The following is a 20210-nucleotide window of genomic DNA, read 5'->3' as shown; positions in this document are numbered from 1 at the left end:
ACCTTCCCCAGGGTGTGTGCCTTCACTTGCACGTGCTTGCGATTTTCCTCTGAAGACAGGAATGTAGAACGTGGTGACTTTTTAGATCTGGACAAACCTCTTAATCTTTTGCCTTGAAAGAAGGGGTTCTCAGAAGAGATGAAAAATTCCTTCCTAAAAAAGAATCCGCTCAGGAGCTGGGTGACTGAATGGCAGATCTGGGTATGGGGCCAAGCACAGGAGATTCTGTCTGACTTGGGACAATTCTACTAGCATTAATTATTTCAAAAGCTTCACAGGAAGGAGACCATAGTCCTATGGGGCTGAAATAGTAATTTAAAATCCACTGGTTTCCAAAGGCAATAGAAAATGGCTTATTTGGTTGTAAGAAAGGGTCCTTACTCTCTTACCTTAACAACAAATATTTGATATATATATATATTGAAATTTTTCTTGGTGTAATCAGAATCAATTATACAACAATAACAGACAGTATATTTGTAAAAAGGGCATGTATATGTAAAAGAGAATGTATTATGCTATATAATAAGTTCAGTATGTATTATGTGTAATATTTTTATGCCATTTTCTAATCATCAGAAATATCAGAGAAAAAATCCTCATTTTTCAAAAGCTGCCCCCCGAAAGCCATGCTACTTATATCTGTTGACACTTTTTTGCAAATCAAAACTACCTCCTCTGAAATATCATTCAACTTGATAAAGTTTGTGGTATAGCATTTGTAAAAAAAAAGGGGGCAAAAAGAAAATAAATAATAATAAATGCTGCTAAGCACATTGCTCAAGGATGGCAACGTCAGTCCCTGCAAAATTAGTTTAAATTGTGTGATGCTGTTTATTGCTGTAATTTAAAATTACTCAGTGAGCGGTACTCAAACTTGCATTCTGTGATGATGAAACACCATTATTTACATTTGAGCTGTGAAAAATCAAAATTGTTTTATGAAAACTGGTGCAATTGGACAATACCATGTCAACATAGTAAATATTTCTAGTCACCAAATATTCCATCTGCAACTAAATGTCTAATACACCGTTGAGGAAATGCTGGAAACTTGGATCATTCATACTGTTTAATGTAGGATAAATTTTCAGTCCCTAAGAACTTTACATGAACACTAGATGGCAGCAAATATTTAAAAATTACTCTGGTTTTTTTTGACGGCATATTATCGAATTTGTGAGAAGAAGGAAAGTGCAGTATTAGATTTCAGTGCCATATCTGAAACTCAACTGTATTTCACAATTGCTTTTTTCCTCAGTTTTGCTTTTAACTTATTAAAATGATTAATTAGAATAGAATAGAATAGCAATAGAATCAGATATTTGAGCAAATGAGGTAAATAAAAAGTGAGGCATGTTCTGGGGTTTTTTTGGTCAGACTTCATGGTCCTCAGTAACAAGAATGCTATGTTCTCATGATTGTGAAAGTGGTTCTTGAAAATGCTACTAGTGGACTATGTTTTTAAGCTATTTTAAGTTCTGCATTGAAAGATATTTGAGTCATGCAAAGAAATCAAATGCTCCAAATAACCTGTGTACAAATCAAGTAACAGTAACGTGTGGGCTCTATTCTATCTTATCCCTGTAGCAGTCTGGGAAGAACTGAGTGCTTTTGTAGCTACTTCAGTGCATTATGTAGCTATTGCCTTGAAAAGCAATACTATGGGGCTTCCCCCAACCTCCTTACGCTTTTGAACAATAAAATACCACTTGAAAAGTGTGTTAAGCCATGCCTAGGGTTATCCATGCTATTAGACATTGATATTAACAAGGTTTTACTGGATTCGAGTTTACTCAAGGCAGATATGTCGTTCATTGTTATTTTTTTACAAGATATTTATGTTATATGAAAAAGAATGTCAGAATTGTTATAAAGGTCTTGATACTTCAGTCTGAACATGCATATGTACTCAGTTCTATAGGCTTTTTAAAATTATTATTTCTGCCAAGTCACATGGAAGATTTATATGAAATCCAAACACCAATAAAACAAAAGTAGCTTTAAAAATGCAGTAATGGATCACAAAACTTTGGTAAGAGGGACTTTTTCTTGTTTTAACAACCGGCAGCAACCAAAAAAAGTTTGTTCATGGGACATTTAGGAAATAGTAAATTCTTCTGGTAAAATAGAGCTGAAGTTATCAAGTAAAAATATGTGTGTGGTCAACAATTTGGTGATAAAAGTATTGAATTTTCAAGGAAAAAAAGTCACTTAGTACAAAAAATGGTTTGGTGTACCTGATTTAGCCTTGAAATATAAATAAACATGTTTATATATGTATATATATGTGAATATTATCTGTTCAATTTTGTTATATTTTAATATAACAAAAATCTAGCAGATACCTGTATGTTTGACTTGCAGCTACAAAAGGAGAAAACTATTTATAAAGACTGCGTATAAAGGGATTGCCGAGTATGAGGAAGGAAAAACCTTAAGATTCTTCATATAATTTTGTTTAGGACCTGATCATGCTTTCACATTGGCATGATAAAATTAATCTTTTAAATGTAGATTCTTTTCTTTTCAAGTACTCTTCTTTAAATTGCCTTGACCATATCCACTACAGAATAATTTTGGTTTGTCTTTTAATTTTTATAACAAGCTTGTGCTCAATAACATCCTTTACTTGCAAAAATTGTAAGTGGTGTAAGAAAGATCATTTATGGTCACTGTATCTATAGTATTGTGTTAAAGCAACCCATTTTATTGCATGTTCACAAGATAAAGTTGCATAAATTGGTAAAGTTATTGTTTTAGGATTGTTTCAAAATTATGTAAATTGCAAATCCCAACACTTTCTTTAATCTCGTGCTAATACTCTGAATTCCATGTGTTTTCAGGCAAGTACTTATGTACAGCTGTAACATATATACTTAATTTTGTCTCTTCTCCTATTTCCAGATTGCTCTTGGCACGGTAACTAATGTGGAAGAAGCAGTAAAGTGGATAAGTTACACTTATCTTTATGTACGGATGAGAGCAAATCCATTAGTATATGGCATCAGTCACAAAGCTTATCAGGTATAAAATGCATTTTAAAAAAATCTGTAACCTGTTCTGAATCTCTAATCCTTCCCTGATGTGAGGATAAATATTTGCTATTTCTACTTAACCTGACATCAGCAATTCTTTTAAAGTGCTTAGAAAAAGGAAGATATTTTCTGTAGCAGAGTGTTTTTAACACTGAATTATGAGGCCCCTTCTGTTCACATTAAAATACATTTTAACTGGTAAGTTATGCTCCAAAGGACACCATTCATTCTTATCACACAGTTATTGTAACTTAGGCTGTTTTCAGTGTTTCAGTTTTGTAGACTAGATAGAAATGATGGAAGAAAGCATTTTTGAGTTGCTTGATTCCTGCTTATCCTGTCAGCTTTTGTTTTAGAATGTTTCCTGGTATAATAATTTATAAACTATAGAATATTTTTTAATTGGGTGTTATTTTCTTTCATATGATTTATTAATTATAAGATTTTTTTTATTCATTTGTTTGGAAATTTTTTTGTGTATTTAAAAGCACTCCATGCTCTGATATGAATCAGAGCACATTTACATAAGGGGGTTTTTCCAAGTTTTTTCCATTATCTGTAAGGATAATTTTTAGGAAGATTAATAGTTTACAGGGTATCTAACTATTATTGCCTTTTTCTTTGTACAGTTGTTTATAAGCATTTAATGTTAACATGGCTAGACACAGTTAATTGAGCCTAATGCAGGGCAAACTCACAAGTGTATGGTAACTGCAGTTTATTTCATGTCAAGGATCCGTTTTGTGACTCCGTAATTTATTTTGACATTGTGAGCAGCAGTTTGTTAGGTCATGGTAACATATAGAGATATATGTCAGCAGACAGATATTTTTTTGTCTCTTATAGTGGAAACTGCAGTAGAAATTGGTGTGCTGTTGCTTAAGGAAGCTTCTGCAGACACCTTTAGACCTCTGGTCATCTCAAATTTCTTTTCTATAAAAAGTCATATATTGCATTACCATATGTTAATATAACAGTACACAGACTGTTAATTAAGACTGTACATGTTAATATACACGGACCACAGAGTAATAGATAAATGGGAATCAAAAATTCATTTGCTAGTGAGAAGAATGTTGTCTCACTAATGGACACTTCTGGTCTTTGTTTCACTATTGAATTCTAGATTAAAAGAAATGTAACCCTGGTGATAATAAGTGGTGAAAAAATCAGTAACAGAAATATCTTTAAAAAATTTTTAAAATAATGAACAGGACATTCTCCTCTTCCCCCTCCTCTAGTCTTTCTGTTCAGCTGCTGAGAAAGTGATGATTGTTCCACTAACCTTCTTTCTACTCCTTTGGATTTGATGTGCTACTATTAGACATTCACATTTTTGAGTTAAGGCAGTAACAAATTATATTAATGTGAAGTGTTACACATTCATGTAGGAGCAAAACCAATGCAAATCCTCTTGTTTCCTAGATAAACCAGTTTTAGACATCAAAGCTTATGTGTGATAGAGAGTATATGAATGATCTAGTGCAGGCATAAGCAAAGCATTGGTCAGTTAGACCATTCTGGGTATAGGTATCCAATTTTTGTAATTGGTGTCTTAGTGTATCCTAGTAATGTTGCAGTATGCCGGTTTCTGTCTCTTTTCACTGACAGTCAGTGTTACCCATTCAGAATCCCTATATCCCTCGTGGATCACATTTCCTAGCTGTTTGTGGAGGCTGAGATCATGCACACTCATTCCCCATTCCCTTTCCACTGGTGCTCACCACATCCAGTAATTATACTTCAGGGCACCCACACAGTAGGGTGCACATCTTTGGAACCCCTCATGTTGTCTTTCTGGGCTACACCCAGGAGCAAGCTATTGCAGGTCCACTGTTTTGATACGTGATTTTTCAAGTTGTTTGCCAGAAATGCCAATAATGTCTCTTACTGATTTATGAAAATGGCCAAAATTAATGATGAGCAGCAAGAGAAAACAAAGAGTGGAAGAAAAAAGTGGAGCAAATGCAAATGGTGTATTAGTGAAGCCAGTAGTATGAGTTACAGGCATTTTCTCATACTTCCAATGAAAAGGTGTCTGAATTAAAAAAATCTTCTTTGTCTATTTTCTCCTCTTTTTGGTTCCATTCTTTGGTGTTCCCACATTTAAGCAGAGCTTTTTATCACCATAAAACTTATGTTTAGATATAAAAACTAGAGTAGCTTGTTCCCAACATTTCTCTCAGTAAGTTAGAGGAAAATAGTGTGGATAATAATGTATTTTATTATGAATAGTAATGTATTTTATCATGCATTCTTAAATTTCCATATGCATATTTCAGACCTGCTCAGTTTCTTACTGTGGACATGCCAAGGCTCATTTTAAAGAGAATGGCTTAAAGCTGTTCTAGGCTGGATCCTTTATTCTGAAGATTTCTAATTATGCAAGTTCAACAAGAAGGGTGCTAACCATGGATTCTCTAAACTCAAATATTGTTTCACAGCTTTTTCAAGTTGGTGACCTTTCCTTTAAAGTTAAAACTTGTAAAAAATGTTAGTGTGCTGTTGCAGCTTCAGCTTTTATGGAAGGCAAAAGATTGGCAGGTACTTTGGACTGTCAAAGGAGTAGGGAGTTATTTTGATTTTTTTTCAATTTTTTCCCCCACAATAGTTGTAAGAAATGTTGAACATCTGGCATCTAGATCACATTTTTTTTACCAACTCTGCTCTGAAATCTGACCTCAATGCATGACTTACTATTGAGAAAAGAAGTCTAGACCTTTGCTATCTTAGCTTTTGACTTGAAGCTAAGGCAAGCCATAACTAAGGAGAAACAGCTTCAGGATAACTGGCAAACATGGAATATTAGGAACTAGTCTCCAGCTGCTCTGTGGAGATGACTACATATGTCTGCAACTTCACCAAACGTGGGATGATGTACTTCTGCACAAAGGTGAAACTGAATCCTGGCCCAGGGAAAACCAGAGCAAACCAAGGCACAACAAATTCTTAAAGCCTGTTCCTTTTTGCTGTCTTGGCCATGTATCTCTCTTTCAGATTTACCAAGAGGGCTGGTATGACTTATTCTGTAGGAAATCTGAACTGTACACGAGCCCTGAAATCAGAATACTGCCTGTGGACTAGAACGGTGTTTCAGTCCTTAAAACTAATTATTGCTTGTGTAATTAGAGCCATAGCTCAGGTGCACACATAGCAGAAGGTTAAAATAACAATGATTCCCTTTTCACTCATGCCTGTCAGTGTGGGTATCCCAGGTGCCTGATGTGGAAACGCACAATTATTCAGCAGTCCTACTCAGATGGGAGTTTTGCCCAGCCTTTTATGTACTAATGAGATAATGTGCATTATTAGTAGGACAAAATGTCCAAGTTCCTGAACTTTGATATGAATAGAAGTGATGTTGGGCACAGGAAGCTCCTTGGTGCGCTTTTAACATGAATGTTACTGTACATCTGTAACTCACTAATTAGAATAATTAACATGCCAAAGGCTTTTGCGAATGTTAAAGGGTTTTTTTGCTATGAAACATTTAAGCCATGCAATTTGAAACTTAATCTATTATCTATGCAATTAAAGCCAGCCTCATGTCAGCTACACAGGAAGGTATGTCTTCAGCCATTTTCATAAACAGAAGGTGCCATAAGATGACTTTTTTTTAAGTGATACAGTAATGATAATTTAATGAAGAATATGTTATCATTAAAACATCTTTCAAAATTTTCAATGTAAATTTGTTTCATAATCATACTACTGTTTCATAAATAATATTGGTCTCCATTGTAAGGATAGTCCCAAATAATTGTAAAAGAAATTTTATTCTGGTTATTTTGCCCTGTACATGCAGGTTTTGGTCAGTAATGTCAATATAATTGTTATTAGTGAGATCACAAGAAATTATGACTTAATAACTGTACCTTCATTTTATCAGATTTTTGACTTTGTGTGACTGGATTACCTCAAGAAAATTATATATTTAATACTTTTTTTTGCAAATAAATGTGTGTGGTTTGTGTCTAGATGGATCCAGGTCTAGAAAAGCACAGAGAACAATTGGTGATTGAAGTTGGCAGAAAACTGGACAAAGCCCGCATGATTCGCTTTGAAGAACGGACTGGCTTTTTTTCTTCTACAGATTTAGGCAGAACTGCCAGCCACTACTATATTAAATACAATACCATAGAGGTAAAAGATGATGTCCTGTTTCTGGAGGGTTTTTCTCTTCTTTTTTTAACATATGTCTAAAATAGTTGTAAGATATTACAGAGTATGTAGCTGATTTGTTCATTGTATTTTCAAATCATATTTCCTGAAATGGGGGGAGAGGAAGTAGGAGAAAGAAAGAAACTAAATATCAAGCAATACTGAAAATTTAGACTCAGTGTGAGGTGAGATTTGAAATGTCTATAGTCTTTTTGACTTCTTGTAGAAGAATTATAAGAAACGTTTTGATATTCATGGTGAGTGCAACCATTAGTACATGACAGCACATTGTACTGTAGTGTTTGATAACAAATGACCTTCTCCAGGAGAAAGTCCTATCATGTTGGCAGCCTTGAACAACTTCTGGTGCTGTAATCAGATTGTGTTGTAAACATGTACAAAAGTATGTGGTATTGGAAACTTGATTTGATGTACACATTCATCTTAAAACATTTTCTTTCTTAGCAAATAAGTAATTTTCTTGAATAAAAGCTAAAGACTCAGCATTAATAATTTTTAACTGTGCACTGTCACTGTATATAATTAGTCACACATATTTATTCCGTCAGATATGTCCTAGACTTTTTTTCTTAAGTGGCCACGTTGCATGTCTCTTGATGTTGGAGCGGCCAAGGCATTGGCAGGGATTGTTTTTCTGAAGCTGACAAAAAGTCATGGTGCAATTTGTTCCTGTTTAAATTGCATCACCCCCGTCTTCCAATAACTTGATTTTAACCTTACATGCCTTTTAAACTCTTGGCTAAGGTTTCTTCGTTTCCTGCTATATGTGTATTTTTATTTCCAGTGACAAATCACTTCTTTTTATTTTTAATAGACTTTCAATGAATTGTTTGATGCTCATAAAACCGAAGGCGATATTCTTGCTATAGTATCAAAAGCTGAAGAGTTTGAACAGATAAAGGTAAAGTTAAAGAATTTCTTGAAGCTAGACACTTCTGTAGTACTTACTCCATAAATACTGTCTACAGACACAAGTTTTGTTAAATGCTAAGCACTGTTATAAAATGTTTTCTGAGTAAACATAATACATTCTTGCTCAAATTTGTACGTAGTTCAGCTTGAACTGTAGTGCACATTTAATAGCTAGTTATGGACCTTTGCGTAATTCTTTAAAATGCTTTTAAGAACTTTTCAGCTCTTCAATTATTAACAGGTGAAGCTAAGTGTCCATTTGAATAGTGTGCCGAAGGATGAGATAGTTTCTCTGTTTGAAGTTAAAGGCATTATTGGATGTCTCCCTGAACAGTTTGCTTTATCAGGAATGAGGCAGGACTCACTGAAGTGAACTCGGATTTATTTTCTGCAGGGAGCATTATTTGATTGGCAGAACGATAAATTCTCATAAATTCAAATCTGAAATCTGGAAAGTTATCATAAGAGATTTTACACGGGCTAGAAGATTACTGTTCGGTAGTACTCAGTTCAATTCCAACTTCCCTTTTTGCCTCCTATGTGGGTAGGACACAAGGCAATACATTCCAAGCTGGCATGAGCTTGTTTGCCCATGCTTCCATCTCACAGAGGTATGAGCCAGACTCCGCAGGGTTTGTTAGCTTGGGCTCATTGCCATTTTACCACAATTATACAACTTGCAGATCAGAGCTGGCTCTCATTCACCTGGCTCTGCGAGCTGACAGCGTGAATCCCTCACCATCTACATATTTACATATTTGCACACATTGTCTGGGTATTACCATCTCTTTATCTAATGGAGAAATTCTATTTTGCTGTAATCTCTTCTATTATAGAAGATAATAAGCAGTGAGGTTTCACAGTCATACATGGAACATTTTTCAAGCTAGAAGGGTTTTTTTATGACAGTGATAATGCTTGACTAGGTCTAAATTTAGCGTAATTTAATATTTAAAAGGAAAGCATATGGAAAATATCATGTGATATGTTTCTATATTTTTAATAAAGTTAGTAGTGATGCTTCTTGACTAAAGCACAGGTTTTCTAGTTTACTTTCTCAGATTTATATGGTATGGCATCAGTGCACTGTCACTTCCAGATTTTTTTGATTCATTTGCTGTGCAGGTCTGAATGTTAAAATGAATAACTGGTTTCCACAAGAATAGCTCAGGATTTGCCCCTCTGTGTGATAGAAATTGTGACTTTTGATAAATTAATCACGTTTCCATAATGCCTTTAAATATTCTGAATTTTGAGATATGTAACTCATCAGTAGCTGAAATACAGATCTGGATAAGACCTGCACTTGTGCTGTGCAAGAGCAGAAAAAATTATCAAAAATGCTGTTGTAAGCAGAGCGTAGTATTCCCCTGTAAGTGGGGTCATTTATGGCGGTTCTGTACTTCATGTCTTTCTTTCCTGGGGGACTAGTCACTAGAAAGTTGGGGATTTTAACCCAGTTGTCTTAGGGTCTTTTGTATGTCAGGTAGTCAGGTCCAAATGAAAATTACTTTCAGATGGTTCCCTGCAGGGACCAAACATTTACCCTCTTCAAATAAGTTTTACACTAACAGACTATCAGTAAGTCAAAGAATATGTAGATTTATGCTAGTTTTGCCATGTAAGGGTCATCGGTTAGAATGTGAAATGTTATGCATTATTCAAACCATAGATATTAATATTTCTTTACTCATATTAAGACTTAATCTTATTAACAGTGGAAATTTTAATATGATGAATCATAGTACTTCACAGTTTTGAGTTTAAAAATGTATTATATCACATGCAAACTGCGTAACTATAATGAGTACATTTAATGTTAATTCAAGATTGCCCTAATCCAGATGGACAGAAGTTTTACTCTGGTCAAATAAAAAATAAAATCTCATCAGATGAAGGATGGCAAGGTCACAAGATTCAATTTTTGTGGCATATCAAATTTTTGTATGTCAATGGCAACCTTAATAGATGGTGATGAATAACAAAATGTAATTGTGTCCCTATTAAGATAGTTTCAATTATGGTCTATTACTACATTGTGGGAGATATGGGTTTACTGCTTTTTTCTTCTTTTTTTTCTCCTTAAAACTAGAGACTCCATTTAAAAGTAATATAACTATGTTATAAGGAAAATTTGATTTCAGTGTAAAAATTTTTATCGAATTGCTTCAGCCTCTTCATAATGTATAATTGTGTTGTAGGTAAGAGAAGAAGAAATAGAAGAGCTAGATACCTTACTAAATGATTTCTGTGAACTTCCTGCTCCAGGAGGTGTGGAAAACAATTATGGAAAAATTAATATCCTCCTTCAAACATACATTAGCAGAGGGGAGATGGACAGCTTCTCCCTTATTTCGGATTCTGCATATGTTGCACAGGTAAAAATAGTATTTTCTACATATTTGTTGCTGACTTCTGCTGTTTCAATTGTCTCATATATTTACAATTATACAAGTAGGCCCTGATCTGCATCTTTTTTGTACATTTTTGTGCAAGTTTCTTTGAAAATCAGAGCCTTGTGTTTGTGCATGTGTGTGAGCTGTAACACTTGAGTAGAAAAGTTTTGCAAAAGGCTACTTTGGGAGACTATGGCAGTTTTTGTTAATTATGAATGCCCTTTTTTGTTTGTAGTACCCACATAGTCTTACTATATTTAGTTCCTCTAACTGTGATTGCACAGAAATTATATTCTCTAAATTTCAGAGTTTTCTTCTAAATGTGAAAAACTGTTGTAATCTATTTTTATGCTCTGTGTGTTTTTACACTTCATTCCGCAAAACATATTTTGTGTTTGATTTGCATACCTTGGTTTACGCACAAAAGATGTGCCATTGTAATTCTGTTGCTAGATGTAATCAAGCAAAACTGTGCAGATTGACATACCAGTCTATGTATTTGTTTGTTGGCTTTGTTTGACACCTAAAGGGTTGATTGTAACACAGCCTGTTTAGTTACCACACATAGGCAGGTACAGAGGGGGACATGACACAGAGATCTATTTAGACAACTTTATCCCATCTCATTCTCACTCTTCTGTTTTATATTTAATAGTCAGCAGAGATGTTGCATGGAATTATTTTTGTCTCATCCTTACAAAACTGCTTTGGAAAGAGTTAATCTAAAATTTGCATTTAGTTGGTGCTAAAGAGGAGAATTAAATATTCAAATTATACATAGTCTTTAGCAACATTTTCGTAGTAGCATAACCTTGTTCAAAAACGTTTATATTTTGTAGCACGTATGACTGTAAATGAGAGAATGCTGAATTGATCGTACACATCCTAAAAATTGTGGCACTTGCACAGCAAATTCATTTTCAGTAGGATCCTTTTAATCTTTGCTTTCACAGCAATTGCTTTTATTTGTCTGTCTCATTTATAGCATGTTTAGTGAGGCAACATGGTCTTCTTCTTAGATCTTCATAAAATGTACTTGTGGAATTAGTGCTACAAAATGTGATTTTTTTTTTTATTTGGATAGTGAGTATTAAGAAAATCTTTCATCCTTTCTACGTAAGAGGAATGTGCTTCTTTAGTAACATATGCTTCCTATCACAACCAAATAATTTTCTATTTTTTATTCCTATTGGTATAGCAAAGCCAGTAGGGAATGATTATATTCTATTCAATGAATCAAGAACATAATTCCTGATCCAGACATAGTACTGGTAGGGGAAAAAAAAGCAAAAACGAAAAAAAAAAAAAACATAGCTTCATAATGCAGCTTGAAAAGTTTATGAAAGAAATATCATAACTTAGATTTTCAGGATAAGACTGACCTCATTCAAACATGTTAATAATTATTTTTCCAAGTCCAAAGCATATTTGTACAGTTTGGTTATACACTATTCTTAGAATATAGTAAATATTTTTTAAACATTCGCTACTGTTAAGCTTCTGTGCAAATGTTATGAAATTCAGTGTGAGATGGGATGCTATTATAGAAGCATAAACTAGAAAATAACAAAGCTTGAATTTCCATATAAAGTGAATTTGCAGGTGTCTGTTATGGGGGGTACATTAAGTGAATTTGCTTCAGAAGAGATTGATACACAATAAATTTAGAACTCCATAATGTTAGCATAACTGTGATCAAAGTTCTATGGCAGACCTGACACTACAATTTTAATTGGTTGCACATGTTTCTTTTCATAATTTCAGAACGCAGCAATGAGGTAGTTCTGCCACTAGACAGTGATGGAAAAAATAGTTTTAAAAATGTTTGAAATCAGTTTGAAAAGAAAAATCTATTGTTACGGTTTGTCAGAGATGAGTCTATGGGATTCTTTTCATTTTACAAAGAATATTGAGAGAATTACAACAGTTTTGCTTTTTTTTCTTTTCCTCCTTTTCACTTTCCAGAATGCAGCTCGTATTGTTCGAGCTCTTTTTGAGATTGCCCTGAGGAAACGTTGGCCTGCCATGACTTATCGGCTACTGAACCTCAGCAAAGTCATTGACAAGCGGCTCTGGGGCTGGGTGAGCCCTCTGAGGCAGTTCTCAGTGCTACCACCATCCGTCCTCTCCAAGCTGGAAGAGAAGAATCTCACCATAGACAAGATGAAGGACATGAGAAAAGATGAAATAGGTGAGAAGCCAGCAAGGCTGAGCTGTTTAAACTGTTAGAAAACAATGGGCAAGTAAGAGCTAAATCTGAGCATCAATACTCCCTCTCTGGTCTAGAAGCCCTGTAGCCACATACCACACATTAATATGGTTTGTCCAATAAAGAAGGTTTTTTCCAGTCTCCACAGCTTGTAAAATGGCACAGCTCTGAGGATAAGGCCAGCCCATATCCTGGCAGTCACAGAACACAAATAGAAGGGAGATGTCTATTGATAAGTATTTCAGTATATATGTGTATATATACATATTTATGTTGACCTGTGTGCTTCCCTTTCTGCCCACCTTACACAGCACACTACTATAAAAGGCATCTGTTTACTTTTGCCAGTCGGCACAATGTGGCTTTATTTCTTTAACTATTAACATGGAAAAGAATAAAACCAGATTATTACATCCAGGTATGCTATCAGTAAATGGCCTTCTTCTGAAAGACTGCATTAATTTTCATTGAACATGGAGAATTCATTGTCACTGGTGTCACTGCAACAAAACCTTAATGGAATTTTTTAAAGGATTTGACAGTCCAATAATGAGAAAATCCACAAGCCTACTGATAGACATAATGACAATTTCCAGTAAGTCTGTATAAACTGTTGTGCATAAACTGCCCACCAGCTGGTTGAAGTAAAAAAAAAAAAAAAATCACTTGTAATGCTTTTCTATTTCCTTAGTGTATTTTTTTATTTGGACTTCATTTGCACCTGCTATAACCAACCTGTTGATAAAAAAAATGCCATTTTTTGAAAAATCTAATTTTAGAATAAAAAATGCCATTCATACTCACTGCTTAGAAGCTGTCATGTCTAACTCAATATTTCTTTCATTCTTCATTTTAGGAGTACTACACTGCTAGCTTGGAAAACTTTTATGTGCCTAATCTAGGCAGGAAAAACCTAAATAAATATGTAAAAGCTTGCAGAATTAGAGGCTATATTTTCATTTAATAACTCAAACCAAAATACTATGACAAAACTCTAGATCCTTACTTTAACTGTATTTTAATATATTAATATTAAATGTAGTAAAACCATTGCATTTTATTTGAAGTGCTAGCATTATAAATTTTTATTCAAAAGTGTTTTAGCGCTTTTTAATTCACCTCTATCAATTTTTTGTATATTTGTGATGTCTTTTAGTGCTTAGTATTCTTTTCCATTAATTGTATTAGTGGGTTTTTTATTTTGTTGTTGTTGTTTTTTGGTTTTGTAGAGATGTTTTTAGTTTGGGGTGTTTTTTGGCTTTTGTTTTGTTTGGGTTTGGATTTTTTTAATTGTTCTTTCTTCCCATACCCTCACTTGAGAAGCAGGAAATTTTGTATAAAAGTATAAAGCCAGTTTTCCTTCAATGTATTGGAACCAGTATTGACAAGATGGAAATGTATCTATATATACCTGCAATTTTTCTGGTTCTGGTTTATATTAACTTAGTTTGAAAGTAGATGAGACACAGGATTTGACTGTAAAAACAGGGCACTGCTGACCATACATAATGATACTTCATGTTCTTCAGCCTTATAAATATCAAAGAAAGTTGATTTGTGTATCTCTGTGAAGTAGTTGCTTGGCACACTTCCTCCTGTCTGCCCTCTCTTTCCAAGGTGTGTGAAGGAAGCCACCATATTTTTATTTCAAATTCTAAGCCGTGTTGAAATGAGGGAAGGCACAACTTCCAGGTGCCGCCTTGTTTTCCCACCCCACAGGGCTAGTTTCAGTCCTAGTGTTTCTTGCTTTTTAAATGTTATGGAGACCTTGGAGATAGAGTAACAAAGACAGGAGCTAGCTGGCTAACTCAGCCCATGGCTTAGGGGGAGATAAGAGCAATAGATGGGTGGAGAGCATGTTGTGTGCACAGATCCTGGATTCCAGGGTACCATGAATGGATCAACACCACTCTATGAGCTATTGCAATGTAACCATGGAGTTTCCAGAAAGCCAGGAAATCGCTGTGTTAGCTGAGATAAACAGTCCCTTTTTATTTTTTTCACAATGCAGATGACAAACATTTTAGAATAAGCAAATTTTTTTTTAAGACGTGCCTATTTTCTTAGTCAGCTTTTGTTCAGAGGGTTTTCATATTTTTTAAATGCCATTGATGGTTTCTCATAATGTGACTATTAAAAAGAAAAAAGAGAGCTTAGGCAGGAGAGAGTTTTATCATGTTTTGTAGAAGTTGGGAGAGGAGCCTTATTTTCCCCTAGCACATAACTGTAAAAGGACCTCAGTGCTGTCTTGTACAAACACAGTTCACCTCACACATGTAGATAAAGTGATTTTTTTCCATGGAAAGTGTACTTTGCTACATGGGTTTTTTGAGTCATATCTTTGAATGTCATCTGCCTTTATTTAACATGATTTCTGAAGTTTTACCTCTAATTGCAAAAGCTAGTCCCTGTGCAAGTATGCTGAAATGCTGCATGTATCATCCAACATAAGGGGTTTGGTTTTAAAAACCCACATGTTGGAGGTGCAGTTGTTTTACCAAACAAATTAAACTGATTAAATATGTGTTAAAACTTTTGGTTAGGGGTTTGATTCTTAAGCAAGTTCACCATTCATTACTTCAGAGTATAAACACCTGTGTGAGACAAATCTATCTGCCAATTTGTTAAATTAGAAAAACTGAAAAGAGAAAGTCAGTATCAATAAAAAAATACCAATTTCAAGATGCTATGCTCATAGATGTCTTGTAATTGCAAGGAAAGGTTTGTATCACTTTGTCACTTTGCACATAATGCAAATAATAGGACTTATCCTTTTTTGAATTTTTTAAATGTTTTTTTTTAATGGGTAAGTATGCACAATACCACATAACAATACCAGAAAAATATCAGTAGCAATTGGTAAGGTAGATTTTAACAGGGAGTATTTATGACCATCACAATTAAAATCTAAAATATGCTCCACATAATTACATTACAATTTCAGTGAAAATGTAGTAAATAAGCCATATTTTCCCAAATAAGCCAGAAGGTGGAATAATTTCTGTAAAAAAAGAAATAACTGCTACATACTTTGTTTTATATTCAAAATGAAGAGCAAGAGAAGAGAGATTTGAGCTGTAAAATACAAGTAGGACATTTTTCTAAATAAATACAATAACTTTATTGCCCTAGTTACCATGATTACAATAGAAAATAAAAAAATATTGCAGCGTGTAATTTTTCCTTTGTCTCAGTTACACACTGGTATATTCTCACAGATCAGAGCTGCTGTGAGATGTTAACTTATGTGCATTTTTACCCTATAAAAGCAATCTGTCTGTTTTGAATCACTACACAGAAGTTGTAGAAGCTGAATTAAGTAAAAAGTTGGTATTTGTGCTCTGAAAAAGAATTATATGGCTTGATAAGAGCCTGGTCTAAAAGTAAGTGAAGGAGAGGGAACTAGCTTGACATAATATTTTCAGTTTGAATTCTTAATAGTTATTTTAACCCCTTAGTTATAGCCAACTAGGGGGTTAATACTGATTTTTCAAGGCTCTAAATTGCTAATTCAAGTTAAGTATTACAAAATATTCAGACATGCTAGGTCAAGAGAGTCAGACATTTACGTAGCCAGGAGCAAAACAAGCAAGCAATAATACTGCTCTCTAAAAGCCTATTTGAAAGTCAGAGTTGTATGCTGTTTCCTGGAAATGCAAATTCGTTACACCTGATGTTTTCTTGGCAGGTCATATGCTGCATCATGTGAAAATTGGGTTAAAGGTAAAACAGTGTGTCCATCAAATACCCTCCATCATCATGGAGGCAACGATCCAGCCAATCACCCGCACCGTGCTCCGCGTTCGGCTGAACATCGCTCCCGACTTCACCTGGAATGACCAGGTAAAAACGGAGGGAGCAGGAGGCAAGAAGGGAAGCATTAGTTTAGTTTCAGTAAAGGAGATGATCACTGCTTGTCCATAGCTTTTGGGGTTTTTTTAAAAGCATTTATTTTAGCTAAAAAGCAAATTTGATAATAGGAATGGGATGATTTTTATGACTTTTGTTGAAGAAAGCAGGCAAGGATCATCTTTTCATTTCTGTTAAGCCGTGTAAGATGGGGCTGTGTATAACACGTTGTGGCAAATGCTTAATACTGAATATTTACAGCAGTCACACACAGATTAGAGTTATGTGCCCAGAAAGGAGAAGCAACAGAAAGGGAGACATGAATGGCTCTCTGAACTATGAACGAATGTCAAATACAGAAAAGCTTTGAAATGCAGTTCATGTATGCCAGGTTCTCCTGTTCCTCCTGGCTTCACAAATATACATTCACAATATCAGTGCCTTTTTCTGCTGGGACTTGCCTGAACAAAAAAAAAAAAAAAAAACCAAATTATATATGTTTGGAATTATGTTCATCTGTATTTTATACTGCAAATTTATATGAAAGGAGTTGTACCAGTTTCACATTTAGCTCTACACACATCCTTTGATTCAGAATCTCTTCATTAGAAATACATTTAAGATAAATCTAAATGAAACATAAATGTCCACATGGGGGCATTGTATTGTTGCTGTTACTTCTGAAACTTTCTACAGGAAAAAAAAGATACCTCCATGGGCAAACATAATTTTCTTCTTTTAGACTTACGAAATTAATGCTTAAGATAAATTATTTTGAAAGGTGGATATTAAGTATCTGTTCTTCTATTAAAAATTAATTTCAAGATCCCTTATATTACAATTTTTACCTTAATCATTATTAAATGAGATTTTTATTCCACAAATATTTAAATTACTTTAGAATTTATTTTCTCTGATGAAAGGTGTTTTAATTTCTTGTGGAAGTTTCATTGGGTTACCTTATAAATGGAATATTAGCAATCAAAATATAGAGCTTGAGCAATCGTAGAAAGTTTGATTTTACTTGCCACCTAGATTTATTGAAGAAATATTTGAATGGATTCCTAATATAAATTATAACATGAATATTTTTTTTTGCCTTGTTTATTTGCGATACTTCAGAAGGAAAAGAAAGTATTACTTTTTATGATTGAAACAAGCTTTTATTGTTCAGTTTATCCACTTTACTTGTAGTCTGCTAAAGACAAAAAAATTACTGTTCTTCATATTAAAGTTTATGTTAATACAAAGTAATTTCTCAATCCATTGTTAGGTTTTTCTAAAAAAACGTAGGTTTATATTTTTACAGATTGAAAAGGGATCCACACAAAATTATACCGTTGTTTTTATTCTGAACTTCTAAATATAGAGCAAAAGTTTGTCACAAGTCTGTTTTCTGTCATGACCCCTTTACACAGTTTTTCTCATGATTGCTTTGGAAACATTATGATTGTTGTATCAATTAAGCCTATGGAGATGTTTTTATGTGAATTTGTTTACTGGTAATCATAAAAACTTGGAAAAGTTTTTTTTTTCTTTTTTTTCTTTCTGTAATGAGGTGTTGATTTACCTGTTTCTTCAGTAAATGAAGCTTCTATCACAGTAAATAACTAAAGCTGTTAAATTTTAATAGTTTCTGAAAATTAATAGCTGTCTCAAATTCAAGCATAGACACTCTTAAACTGCTTCTCTATCATCACATTATTTTAACAAGCTTCTCAGAAGATGGCTACAGAAACTTACCACTATACCTGTATTTGCTACAATAGTGAGTTACCAAAAAATCCCATCTAAAGAATTGCAGTAATCAAATAAAACCAGTTATGAAAACTTTATATACCATGCTTAGTTGAAATACCCTGCTTGGCTAACATTTCATGGTTTTAAGATTGTTCCTTTACCCAGATAATTAATTCTATAATGATCTCATCACAAACTGCGCTTGACGTTAGAAGAGAAAGATGTTTTTGTGAAAAATGACATCAGCTGGATCTTTAGTTTTCAGTACAGGGAACCCTTAAGTTCAGTAAAAGCATGTGAGCCAAATCCCAGATTTTTATTCTATTGTTAGAAGTAAAGGACTATAAACATACCCAGACAGAGCAATTAAGTCTTAATGCATCCAGGAAGAGTCCAGCAGAAATGCAGAATAATGCAAGTAGGATTAATTAGCTGAGTCATATATCAGAAATGCAGTTTTAGGGTGATGGTTGCCCAAAATACAGGCACAGGTATGTGCCAGTTTTATGCCCCAGTCCTTGAGAATCATTACGGGAGAAGATGTTGTTTCCTGTTCCCAGATTGTCCTGCTTACCCATGAAGTTTTTCGTGGGACTTTCCAAAATTAGGTTGCTATTACAGTTAATAATAAAATTTCTGAGCTTTGGGCTTAATTTCCTTCTTTAGTTCTTCTTATCTCTCTTAAATGCCCCTAAACCCAAATGAAACAATAGTCTCACTGACACTTTCAAGATGTCACCTGCATGTCATTTCAGTTTCACTGCTTCAGTTCCCAATGAAGCTGCAAATGAAATTCAAATGTAATAAAAATGAATGACTGTCCATCTATTTGTCTATTGTGCAGCTGTGGTAAAAAAAAGAAAGAAAAGCACCTTAGTTTTATTCTTTGTGCATAGTTTTGTCTTCACAAATGAGTACAGACTGTTTTCTGACACAGACACTGTAATGAATTATGCTGAAAATAATGTGTACTGTGTGAATCAATACCAGATTCCTGGAGCATTAAAATTGCCATTAGAAGCAACCATGCACTTTGACTTTTTTCTGTTAAGTTTAGGGAAAAATTCCAACTTTTCTTTGATCTCCTGGTTTTGCAACTTGTCACAGTCCTCATCAGATGCACCAGAAATCTGCATTCATTTAGTAGAATGTCTTCCATTCTCCTTTACCATGCATTTTTCTTATTTTCTGAAATATTTATGTAAAATATCTATACATTGGCAAAGGTTATTTATTCTGACAAAAAAACAAAAAAAAAATCTTAATTTAGCATCTTAATTGGCATTGCTGGCATTGAAAAGTGAGGTACACAACAAAGCAAACAAAAGTCTAGGTTTAAAAAGACATGTTTCCAGGTGGCAGGGAAATCATCAAGTGATGGCTCTATTTATGTTCTTCTCACTTCACCTGTAACAGTGGCTACATCTACAGCCTTCTGAATGCACTTGCTGGATCTCTCTAGAGGAGATGGGATGAGCGAGGAGAGCAATATCACAATTCCCTGTCCAGTTTTTTTCCTGAGAGAATGTTTGTGACTGAAAAATGAACAGACAACTGCAAATGACAATCTTCTATACAGAACCTAAAGGCAAAAGTATAAGGAGGGGTAAAGAGAACATGTTCTTTCCTAGGAGCCTAGAGGGAACCCTTGGGATTAAGTGAAATTATAAACAGCTGAGGCACTACCTTCCGTTGCATTTGTATCATGTCCATTTTTATTATATGTACCTTAAGCAAACTCTAATTGAAGCATAATCTTTAGGCAGACTCATCTGATTAAAAATGTTATTTTTGTGTTACCTCTGATTTCAGTACTTCTGTATTCCTTTATGAGCCTATGTCATTCAGAAATACATCCACTCTTTCTAGCAAACCTAGAGAATC

General features: G+C 34.2%; 1 protein-coding gene across 1 annotated transcript in view; it reads left to right on the top strand.

Moving 5' to 3' along the window:
- ASCC3 (activating signal cointegrator 1 complex subunit 3) overlaps positions 1-20210 on the top strand; it is a 251253-nt gene that overhangs the window by 156222 nt on the left and 74821 nt on the right. Inside the window, exons 17-22 of the mRNA XM_084201554.1 lie at positions 2908-3027; positions 7017-7181; positions 8035-8121; positions 10334-10510; positions 12494-12719; positions 16426-16580. Coding sequence (XP_084057680.1) covers positions 2908-3027; positions 7017-7181; positions 8035-8121; positions 10334-10510; positions 12494-12719; positions 16426-16580 — 930 coding nt within the window. The remainder of the gene's footprint in view (positions 1-2907; positions 3028-7016; positions 7182-8034; positions 8122-10333; positions 10511-12493; positions 12720-16425; positions 16581-20210) is intronic.

Source organism: Fringilla coelebs (genome assembly GCF_963513975.1).
Source record: "Fringilla coelebs genome assembly, chromosome: 3".
NCBI lineage: Eukaryota > Metazoa > Chordata > Aves > Passeriformes > Fringillidae > Fringilla > Fringilla coelebs.
Note: the sequence above shows the minus strand (reverse complement) of the source record. Positions and strands in the feature narration are given on the sequence as shown.